This window comes from Thunnus maccoyii, chromosome 12 (assembly GCF_910596095.1).
Source record: "Thunnus maccoyii chromosome 12, fThuMac1.1, whole genome shotgun sequence".
Lineage (NCBI taxonomy): Eukaryota > Metazoa > Chordata > Actinopteri > Scombriformes > Scombridae > Thunnus > Thunnus maccoyii.
In genome coordinates, this window is record NC_056544.1 from 445334 (window position 1) to 457901 (window position 12568).

Below are 12568 nucleotides of genomic sequence, written 5' to 3' on the forward strand. Positions count from 1 at the left end.
TTAGAAATTGAAAGTGTTACAATAAGTGCTCATGAATAAACTACCTTACAAAGGAGGTCCCCACACCGGGTCTTGAACTGGAGTCTCCCAGATCATAGACAACTGCGCTGATTACTGAGCTAAAACTTTACTCATCGCCTCATTGTGGGCAGACCTTTACCTATTTATACACCCATAACACAGAGACAGTACAGCATGTAACATGTAGGGAGGAACTTCAAAGGAGTCTTGTTTTGCACTTTTCATTTTTGCCTATTTTTTCAACCTAACTTTGTGGAAAGGAGAAGGGGAACAACAGGTTATGGAGAGTCCCTTGTAAGCACTTTGTTTGTGTCAGTAGCTCAGCTTTATCTCTGGGGAACACCCCCAATTCCAGGAGTGATGTGAAGGAAATGTGCATCATGTAGCAGGTGGATGTGACTCCCTTCGATGAGACCTGCTGATAGACGTAACAGTGGAGCAGAGGAGAGAGACTGAGATAGTGATATAACCAACCTGCGCTTTGGTATTTTACATGACTTTTTTTTCTTCCCAAAAACAAATAATTTTTAAAATATTAGTATGAAACAAATATTCGTATAAACTAAAGTCCAAGCATGCCTTAAGGACATAAAGACATGGATAACCTGCAGTTTTCGGCTACTAAACTCAAACAAAACTGAAGTTATTGTGCTTGGTCCTAAACACCTTAAAAAGACATTATTCAATGATTTACCTACTCTAGACGTAACATTGCCAAAATCAGGCACATCCTGTCTCAAAAAGATGCAGAAAAACTAGTCCACATATTCGTTACTTCTAGGCTTATTGGATTATTGGAATACCTTATTAATAGTCTGCAGTATCTAAAAACTCTCCAGCTGGTCAAGAATGTAGCTGCACGTGTACTGGCAAAAACTAGAAAAAGAGATCATATTTCTCCCATTTTAGCTTCTCTGCACTTGCTCCCTGTAAAATCCAGAATAGAATTTTCCTCACTTACAAAGCCCTTAATGGTCAGCCACCATCATATCTTAAAGAGCTAGCTCATAGTACCCTATTAACCCACTAGAACACTGCCCTCCCAGAATGCAGGCTTACTTGTGGTTCCTAGAATCTCCAAAAGTAGAATTGGAGGTAGAGCCTTCAACTATTAGGCTCCTCTCCTGTGGAACCATCTTCCAGTTTTGGTCCGGGAGGCAGACACCCTCTCTACTCTGCTAATTAAAGACATTCATTATGGACTGATCTTTCTGCTGAAATGTGGAGAAAAGCCTGAAACACTGAAAACCACTCTGCTCATTCAATCAGATGCAAAACAAGGGAAAATAGCACTCAGCTGCAAAACATTACAGGTGTGTTTACGCCATCATATCATTAGTGCAATATCTTTTGTGAATTGGACTTTGTGACGGGGCAGATAGCGGTTGCAGATGATATGCAATTCATGGTGCTATCAGCAGCAGCAATCCATTATTTGTGAATTTGCCCCTGTATCTTTTAAATAACCAGCTGATGAACTACATCCAATAAGTTGAACACTTAAACATGCCTGATTATTGTGGTTAATGTTAGTAGGCATTTAATCACATTTCTTTGAAACTGTAATGTGGATGACAGACTTGTATATGAGGGTGAATGTTGGCAGTGGAATACCTTCCCTGTGCTTCCAGACTTGTAGTAGCTGATCTTGTACTTGAGGTCATTTTTGAGAATATCTCTGATTGTGAGTTGCTTCTGTTGTACATGGATACTGGTCACAGGATCAGTGATGGTCACAGTCACACTGCTCTCCTCTACAATCTCCACACGGAACTTAACAGCACTGATCTTACCTGGTAGAGGAGAAATCACAGTTACGGTCAAACTACCTGACAGGCTTATTATTAATATGAAATGAAAGTGTTTTATTCATAAAGCTTAAAGGTGTGAGTCAGTTTTAGTGACACTATCATTTGTGTTTTCATAGTTGCTCACAACATTCTGTTTAACAGCCTAGGGTGTTGTGTGGGTATATCCTGAACTGCTTTAAATTGGATTTCCTCCTGTTGAAATTCTGGTCCTTAAGGGTCAATTTTGAACCAATATTATTCTCCTTATACATGATTCTGGAGGCACGTCATCCGTAGAAATTGCATCTCTTTCACAAATGTGCAGATGACACTCAGTTGTATCTCTCTGTTATGCCCGCCAACTGTAATGACTGTAATGGACGTCTATAAATGTCCTTAAAGCTACATTGATTTATTTTTGGGGGCCCTTGGGGGCAGCAGGACATCTTGTTAACACATCTGACATATCGTCAAGTCATTGTGGCAAATATTTAAGCATACTATTGTCTTATTGCACAGTGACATTAGCATCCATTTGGAGTTGTGTTTCTGGCCACCAGACAAATCTAAGTTGCACATTCAGTCTCCTTCCAGCTCTGGTTTGGTCTCCATCAACTCCTGAGAAAAATATGTCTTATTTGAACTGCTAAATGCTCCACCATGTTCACCAGCTGCTGTTTGGTCTTGGGTAGGTAGTGTACAAAGTTGTGCGCTGGAAAACCAGAACAACGAGCTAGAATGCTCTGTAGAGATGAGGGGAACTGCAGAGTCACTGATAATTCTCTGTGTGTTCCTCACTGTATGGGCAACACTTTTCAAACTTAACTCTTATAGGGTAGAAATCTTGATTATTGAGTCTCACTATATCACAAGACAAATTTGGCCATTCACTGGTTCTCTGAACACACCAATAAATCACAGTGACTTACCTGTGACAACAATGAGACTTGTCCAATTGTGTGTATGTCTATTCTTAGAAATATTTTGAAAATAAAAATGCCCCTATATGTGGGGCACAGTTTCCTATAACTATAGATTATTATTATTATTATTATTATTATTATTATTATTATTATTATTAAAAACAACCAAAGGAGTAAAAATAATCAGCAACTAAATAATTGATCAAAACTGTGTTTTACTTATCAAAGTAATATTTATACATTGGGGGAAGATTCTTGCTTGTAACATGTAGCAGTTAGTGTAGTTTTGTGTCTCTCTGAGCCATTTTGGAAATGGATGCAAGATATTTCTAGCTTACCTTTCTGTATATCACAACTTTAACTGCAATGTGTGTGTGTGTGTGTGTGTGTGTGTGTTACCTACTCTCTTTATAGGGGTTGAAGTTTGAGGAATAAGTGTGAGGGGGCTCCTCCTGGTCAAAGTAATGGTCCGTTTCAGCAGGTTCTGTTTGAATGTCAGCAGTGTAGGTCCTGTCAAAATAGGACTACATCAGTATTTGTCGGAGAGCAAGCAATATGGTGAATACAGGGTTTTTCTTTTTTTTTAAAGACGTTACAGTGACTGGTATAGAGAGAGGGCAGGAAATTCCTAAAATTAGGCCATGTTCACACCTGGCATTAACATGCATCTTGGGTGATCTGATCACAAGTGTTGTGATCACACATCAATTGAGTAGGCAGTCCTTCAATATGGCCCAGGATGCATCCGTGGACATACTGCTAATCTGATCTCAATGTGTCCTATGTGTGCATCTTGGGCCCATTCACACTTGTACTTAGAGTTTGTGATTGGATCACCAAAGTTTAATTTTAATGCCAGGTGTGAATAGGGCCTTAAATGGGAAAAGGAAATATGATTAAAAGCCAAACTAGTCAGCTTACTGAAACTAAAAACATTTATAAAGACAGACGAACATATATCCAGGTGAGAAAAAACATGGATGGATAAAATATGGAGGAGCTTCAAGTATTTTTTCTGATTTGGAAAAAGGAAACATTTCTTTTTTGAACTGTATTATACTATAGGGTATTATACATCACAGAGAAACTTCAAACCACTGCCCATATTTTATAAGAACTTACGAATAAAATGTAATGTATTCTAAATGTTATTCTATATGTATTAATATTGAATAAAAGATAATCAATTGTGACCAACAGGAAGTGTAAAAGAGGTAAAGCGAGGTACAAACATGTACTTTTTTGGGAGAATGAATCTCCTCTATGATACAGGGATTAATTACACAAATACCAAATCCAACACCCATTTTGACTGTTATCAGCTAAGACTGTAACATGACTATCAAGTTTCTCTGCTAAAAAACAAACAAACTGGTTAATATTCCTTTTATTCTCAGTGGAAAACGCAATATTTTCAGATATTTTAGTTTCAGCATTAAAATGCATTTTGATAATATTTCTAGCGAGAAATGTGCATTTTATTTTCATAATCTTTGTTCAGTGAATGTTTATGATGTTTAGTTTGTTATTTATTATGAGATTCTTTCATCTATTGTTGCTATGGTGCTTACTATGGATGCTGCTATCGCTGAAACCATATAGTTGCATGTTGTTTCAATTATCTTTGTCCTTGCGTTGTGTAGTTATCTGAGCTGTTATGTTATTTATGTTATTTTATGAAACTGTTTGAACATGTTCTTTCAATAAAAAATTTAGATTTTAGAGTGCCCCAGGGATGAATTGAATTTGAAATCCCAAATTTGAAGCTTTGCGATTAGCTTATTGGAGGACCTGCTGCCTGAAAGTATTTTCCTCACTGTCACCATGGTATGGTTTTCTTTTAACAATATCTTTAACATTCTGCAACACAAAAACATGAAATTGTCCTTGATAACTCGACAATACGATAGGCTCAGTTTCTCCTTTGATCCTACTTTGAAAACCAGAGGAATTACAACTGTGGTGCTGATTTGTATGAAGCTGCATAGCATGGCTCTAGGTTTAAAAAAAAAAAAAATCTTTTTACATTTTTTCCTAGGATTGGAGGTTGTAAGTACTGGATTGAGAGATTAATTCAGTACTTACTGGTGTGATCGGATTTTATATATCTAATTGTTAAATGGGTGGAAATTAATTTTAAACATATTTTACCTACATTTGACAGCAAACCCAGTTGTTGACTCACATGATAGCTGAGGTCAAGAGCTCTCAGTTGGTCCCATGTCTGTAGCCTCTTTTGTTGCTGTATTATAAGCCCTCAAACATCCACCGGGGTCAAGGTTCAAAGGTCAGTATGTCAAAGCAGGAGCCATGTGGAATCTTCAGCATATGCCTGATAACAGGCTTTCTGCGCCTACTGGACACCACCAATATTGGCTCACTGTAATAAATGGGTGATAACAGCCTCCTGAACGTACTAGTAGGTTTAGGAGGCCCCTACTAGCCCATATATTTGGGACAGATGTGTGATGATAACACCTATTCAATAGGCTGATAACAGTCAAATAGGACCTGTTATTGTCTGACCACTGGAGACATTGTACCTTTCAAAATTGTTGGCTGCATTTGTTGGCTCTGTTTTGCAGAGTTTAAAAATCTAGATGATACCACAGAGAAATGTCAATCTGTCTTTCTGATGGATCATACATTTGTAATAACATATTCTAGTTCACATCACTTCATTTTAGATGGTTGCAATAAAATTGATAATAGTTGACTGCTTAAACTGAATGTTTTTAATCTGTTTTTAGGTTATATTTCAGTATTAAAAACTATTGCTCGTCTGCATGCAGAGGGTATATGTCTCTAGTTTTATAGTGGTAAACTGGGAGAATCTGCTGAGTGTGGTCACTCTGGACTCAACAAATTCTCTCATTGTCCACATGATGATCTGATATGGGTGTGAAATGAATAATTCTCTCCCCTGTTTCTGGAGAGCTGCTGGACAAGACATACAGACACTGAGTACCTATAATATTATACTTAATCATCTTTGAAATGTCATAAACTCAGAGTTGAATAGCTATAACCAAACATGTGACTATATTATTTGATAAGTTGGAACTAAGATAAAGTTGTCATAAAGTCAAGACGCATAAATATAATGCTGATGACAGAGAAATATCATAAGGAGTATACATATTAGAAACCATTAGAAATTACAAAAGAATGAGTCACGTGGCCATCGCGGGGGATGTAGGACGCTTCCTTTGCAGCTCTGCAGCGTCCTCCCAAATTTTCACTTTATTTGCATACCTTAAGCTGTTCTTTTTTTGTTTTTTCAGTTTCGCTGTGTTAATTTCAATTTTTTCATAACAAAATGGCGACGAGTTCAAGAAAGGCAGCCGGCAAACAGGTGGTTACAGCCCCGTCATCCGACAATGAGGGACTAGCTAACATTGTTAATCTAGTGGTTGCAGAAGCTATGAAGGAGGCTATCCCTACACTCGTACAAGATGTGGTGGCGCAGCTGACAAGCAAGACGCAGGAGTTGGCGGATGCTTAAGTCGCTGTACTTCGGGGCGAGATGGTGGCCATGCGCACGGGCGTTTCGGAGTGTATGGATTGTTTGGAGAAAGACAAGAACCGTTTGGCAGAGGTGGACAGCCGGCTTTCAGCATCTGTTAAAAAGTTTACTGCACAGCATGACCAACTGGAGGAGAGAATTGCGGACATGGAGGACAGGTCTCGCAGAGACAACATACGTGTGCACGGAGTCCCTGAAACTGCAGAGACATCGCATCTCCTAAACTACATGTCGGATTCTATCTCATGGTGGTTTCCAGATTTGGGTCCTGTGGAAATAATGTATGCACACCACTTAGGTGCTACCAAACGGGACGTGAACGGCAAATCCATCCCGTGCGTTGTCATCATGAAGCTGCTGCGTTTCATTGACAGACATAAAAATCATCTATGTGGCTGCATCTGCATCTCTAGATACAAAAACCAGGCTCATTAGTATTGTTAAAAAGCAACCTCCCCATTACTGTGTTGGAGAAATATGGTAGTGATGATGGCAGGGTTTCCTATATCAAGACTATTATAGCTGGGCGCAATTTCGCTTTTATTTCTGTTTATGTGCCATCTCAATATGAATCAGAGTTTTTTCCAAACTTAACTGCAACCCTACTGCAACTACAAGATTTTTCTCTGATTCTTGGTGCAGACATGAATTGCTTTGCGAACATGACACTGGATAAATCACTGCAACGTCTCACATACAATCAATCACGTGCATCCACAGATTTTCAAAAATTTCTGTCTGCACTTGGTCTAACAGACCTGTACCGTGCTGTCAATCCCACACCTAAAAAGTATACTTTTTATTCAGCTAGATATCAAAATTACTCCAGAATAGATTATATACTGGCTTCACCCGCATCTTTCTCAGAGATACATGATGTTTTAATCAAACCCTGCTCTCTATCTGATCATAGCATTATTGCAGCACGTTTCACACTTCAGGATACGCCTACCAGAGCACTGCGGTGATGGTTTAATACTTCTCTCCTGAAGAATGAAGACTTCTTGTACTTTCTTGGAGAGAATTTAAATATCTTTATAAATATAAATGTAGGTTCTGTAGATGACCCCAGATTTGTGTGGGATGCGATTAAGGGCTGCATCAGAGACTCCTCCATCACTTGTTCCTCTCATCTAAACAAAAATAGAATTAAGAAAATAACTGAGCTGGAGACTACTCTCACCCAACTAGAGGCCCAACAACAGGCCTCATACTCTGAGACGCTACAACGAAGAATAACCATAACGAGAACTGAGTTGAATTCTCTGTTAAGACGCAGGGCAGAGTTTTTGATGCATATGACAAGAAGGACATACTACTTTAATGGGGCCAGGCCTAGCCACCTTCTATCTTTGAGATTGAAAAATAATGAGAAATACTCAAATATTGTGGCCATAAAAACTCCTGCTGGTACTTTGAGCAACCCCCACAACATTAATACTGAATTCAAGACCTTTTATTCCACTCTGTATGCGTCTGAAATCCCACTTGACCCTGGCAAATGTACCCATTTCTTTCAGGGGTTAGATCTGCCCTCCCTATCAAACGATGAAGCCAAGTTGCTCAATGCCCCTATATCCTTAGAGGAGTTAAGGATGGCTCTTGTTAGTATGAAGAAGGGTAAGTCACCAGGATGGGATGGAATTCCGCCAGAGTTATACCTCGCCCTCTGGGATGTATTGGGGAAACCGCTGCTGGAAATGATTAATGCAGCAATTGATAAGGGTGCATTCAATGTATGCGTCAACACGGCCATAACCTCTGTACTTCTAAAACCAAATAAAGACCTGTCTCAATGCGGTAATTATAGACCCCTTTCTCTTTTGAATAGTGATGTTAAATTATATGCCAAAGTGCTCCCAACCCGACTAGAAGTAAATCTCACAAAATTAATTCATAATGATCAGACTGGCTTTATTAAGACTCGTCAAGCATCAGACAACATGTGTCACCTATTGCACATTATCCATTCAGCTAGCAGTATTGATTCTCCGTGCTCGGCTCTATCACTGGATGCTGAAAAAGCCTTTGATTGGCTGGAATGGGCAAAATGTCTCACTGCCTCATAGATTGCAAGATCTGGTTTATTCTAATATACCATTGAAAAAAGCCAAATTGTGTCTAGGCCCTCTAATTACATACCTTCTTACAACTGTCCATACAGTAATGAAATATATGCGTGCAGATCTCAAATGGCATAACCACTCACCGATTTTTAACAACTTTCTACTCTTGACCGGCAATTTACCTTTCTCATTTCCAAGTTGGAAGAGTAAGGGAATCAACGTTTTGAAAGACCTATACTATAACAGTGGCCTGCGAGCTTTTAATGATCTAAAAACCCAATATGGCTTACCTGGTTCATCATACTTTTTCTATCTGAAGTTAAGGTCAGCCATGAAGGCCTACAGTGTCCCATGGGGGTCTGCACCTCTTACGCACCCTCTTCACAATGTGTTAGCCCCCCCTGGACCCACGCGAGGGATTGTCTCTAAACTATATAAACTTATTTCCAAACCCAACAAGACATTACCAGTAGAAGCCATATGGCATAGAGACCTAACTAGGGCAAATGATGAAGTGATTTGTTGGGACACAGTGTGGACAAATCTGTTCAATACGTCTAAGAATCCCAATCACCAACTGATACATTACAAGTTTGCTCCTAGAATGCAACAGTGGGCCAACTCGCTTATTGAAATCGTCTTGATGGAGTGGTCAGTGGCTCGAATGCATGGGGCCAGTGTTAAGACACTTAAAATGTGGGAGGAGGCTTATAATTTAGTTAAGGAGATGATGCAGCGTGATAGACATTAATTCTTATTCAATTTTTTTTTGGGGGGGGGTAAGAGAGTAAGAGATCCAAGGTGGGTGGGGGGGTGGGTGGGGTTTCAGGGGTCGCCACTGGGGTAAAGGGGTGGGGGAGAGTTCGGTTATTACGACTGTTAATTGTTTATGTTTGCACAATTGTAACGTTTTCCATAGTAGATCTCGCAAAGTTTAAGATTGTATATATGTGACATTATGGGGGGAGTGGAAGAGAGGAGAAAACATGTAAAATGTATAATGTTTACACTTGTGTGATATACTGATATACAATACAAAATTGATCGAAAAAAGAAATTACAAAAGAATGTAAAATGTGTTATGTCAATGGGGACTAAAGTCACTAAACCCTACCACATAGGGATATTATATAGGGCCTTAAATGATGAACAAAGTGAACTCGAACAAGGTCCTGTTCCTACCTGTCGTGGGCCATGATGTGGTTGGTCAGATCACATTCTGATTCTGACACTCTGATGCAGTCAGGAATTTCAGTCCAGTCACTGTCATCACTGATAGTCACATGACAAAACACACAAAACATGATAATAACGCTTTAAATAAAAAAATCACAGACTGCTGACATTCCAACACTTTTTTATCACTGACATACTAACGTGACCCGACAATTTATTAAAGATAAATATACAGTTTTTAAAAAACAGTGTCACCGGACACAGTGTGATATCACTTCAGTACAGCAGCACACTGTATAAATAAATAAATAGATTAAAATTAAAAAAAATAAAAGGTAAGAATATATCACAAATGTGATCTTTACAAGAGAAATGTAGCATAATAATAGGAAGAATTGTAAGTATGCGATTTGAAAAAACAGGATCTTGAAAACACTTCCTGCCATAGTTTAAGACATTGGCATGTTTTTATGCCCCTATAGTACTTACTGAGATGAGATGATGTGATAATCATGTCAACATTACACAGGCATCATAATTTGTTGGGACTGTTCAGGTGAAAGTATGGATCTAAAGCAGATCTGTGGGCCCAGCAGAAGTGAGGGGGTGAGGTCAGGGAGAGAGAAAATATTGAGCATTGTGCCCAATGCGGAAGCAAACTAGGTAGCATGAAAGTGTTTTAGGCTTTCATTCAAATGATTGGATGTCATCTTGGGCTCTTGAATCCAGTTCCCAGCTGAAGATCTCATAATCACAAGGAAGAATTCTCATGAGTTTCTCATAATTGTGATATGTTGTAATTAATGGGGGATGGAAACCATAATTTACTCTCCGTTTTGTTTCTTCTTTAATTAACTCACTTCTGCAATAACACATACCGGCATATAAACTCTCTTTCTGTGTGTGTGCGCGCGTGTATGTGCGTGCATGCGTGCATGTGTGCGTGTGTGAACTCACATAGAGTACAGGACAGTGTATGTGTAGTTAGACGGAGTGGTAGTCCATGTGAGGGTGGTTTTAAAGTCCACAGACACCCAGCGCACATTCTCTGCTTTGGGCACAGAGTCTTCATCTGTGAATGACAATAAGACATTTGAAGTATAGGTCTGAGTTAGACAAATCAAGTGCGTATCTTCTAAAGTAGCTGTGTTTTTAGTACAAAATTTTGTTCCCTTGGAGGTTCCTTGATTTTTGCAAGTTAGACTGCTAGGGCCTCACGTTAGTTTCAGCTACACTTTAAAAGTTATTCTTACACAGAATGAGGACTGTGGATTTTGTCCACCATCACTTAAATTAAAATCACTTTAAAAAGGGATCTCTTTGCAGGTTTCCTGTATGGACAGGTCGAACAATTACAACCACAAACAAGGCTTTCAATGCACATGTGAGGATGTGAGCATTGTATTAAGACAGACTTGAAGAAATGTGAACCCATCCTTTTACACCACGAGATAATGGGTCACATTTCAAAATTGCTTCATGACATCATATCATTGCCATGCTGCTGATGATGCACATGTATATGCATATCACTTTTCCACACTTCCATGATCTCTGAATATTCCCCCTTCTTGAGTTTGTGTTCTGTTTTGTTTTGTTGTGATTTCAGTGAATTTTTCATTGAAATAAGTCAAGATGTCCACTTTTCAGTGTATTTTTCGAATGGATATTTTCACATCCAGACATAATTTTAGTGAATGAATGTAATCACATCAAAACCGACATTGATAAATGAGTTGGAGAAAAAAATTGACATCCACACAAAAAACAGAAGTATTATCAGCAAAATGTTCTCAAAGTATAGCCAATTTTGATACTTTGAGCAGATAAATAGTAATAGTATTGCATCATAATATATGTGTATCATATGTTTTTATAATTATGATAATGATACACTTTATTTATATAGCACCTTTCACACAAAATGCATAACACATTTTATAAAAAGAAAAGAGCAGACGATTTAAACAACAGAATATGTGGAGTAAAAATTACAATATTTCCCTCTGAAATGTAGTGGAGTCGAAGTACAAAGTAGCATAAAATGGAAATACTCAAGTAAACTACAAGTACCTCAAATTTGTACTTGAGTAAACACACTTAGTTCCAGTTCACCATTGAGCATTATGTCCATGTTAAATTAGCACAGGAATGTCGGAACCAAATCCATAACCAAAGAGATTCCATCACAAGCTACAAAGAACATAAAGTTCGACAACATGCAAAAGACATATTAGCCATAAACAAACATCACCCTCTAATGTCTGTACAGCACTGTTACACTCAAAAATACAGTATAAAAGACAAATTTCTGTACTAGCTCAAAGTGAGCAGTAGTCAGCCCAGAAAAAAAATCTATCTATCTATCTATCTATCTATCTATCTATCTATCTATCTATCTATCTATCTTGTATTTTTACCTGCAGTAGTGATAATCCAAGAAGACAAGCAGACACCCAGATAAAATACAGTTTTCAGAGAGGCCATGTCCGCCAAAATCCTATAACCTTGTTGTAGATAAGATTTTTCTCTGGGTTTAAGCTGCAGTTTCTGTTCAGTGGGACAAAGAGTGTGGGAGCTGCAGATGCGGGAACTCGGGGTCTGTTCAGGGTTAGGCCTCTGTGTTCTGCAGGCTGATCCCTCCCACATGCCTGCCTGCTCATGGAAGGTTCTACAACTATTTGCTCATCTTGAACTCTGCCTCTCACCAAAACATGGATTAAGAACAAGAATCTCAATGGGCCAACACCCCACTGCCCCTTAAAACTGTGAATGTCTCCTTCTATAACTGCCCAGTGTTAAACAGAAACATGAGTAATTACTTAGCAATAGTTACACCCACCTTTACAAGAACCAAATAGTGGAGTCTTTCTTTGTCAGAATGAGATTCTCAGCATCAAGATGCTCGTATTTTTGTGTAAAGCAAAGTTTGATGTCCTGTTGTCTTGGCAGCCAGTGGGCATTTTTCCAAGTGGTCCAGTTCAATTTCTGTAGTTTAATAGGAAACTTTTTCATCACTTTCCAATCTCACACACAACACTGGTGAATCAGTACCTGCAAAAAGTA

The 12568-nt window shown here is 38.7% G+C and overlaps 1 protein-coding gene across 1 annotated transcript in view; it reads right to left on the reverse strand.

Moving 5' to 3' along the window:
* The window catches only part of LOC121908813 (tissue factor-like), a 32568-nt gene extending 20445 nt beyond the window's left edge, over window positions 1-12123 (reverse strand). Inside the window, exons 1-5 of the mRNA XM_042429114.1 lie at window positions 11923-12123; window positions 10460-10574; window positions 9509-9598; window positions 3138-3244; window positions 1636-1814 (exon numbers count right to left, since the gene is read on the reverse strand). Of these exons, the coding sequence (XP_042285048.1) occupies window positions 1636-1814; window positions 3138-3244; window positions 9509-9598; window positions 10460-10574; window positions 11923-11989 (558 nt within the window). The 5' untranslated portion in view covers window positions 11990-12123. The remainder of the gene's footprint in view (window positions 1-1635; window positions 1815-3137; window positions 3245-9508; window positions 9599-10459; window positions 10575-11922) is intronic.
* Window positions 12124-12568: the final 445 nt, after the last annotated feature.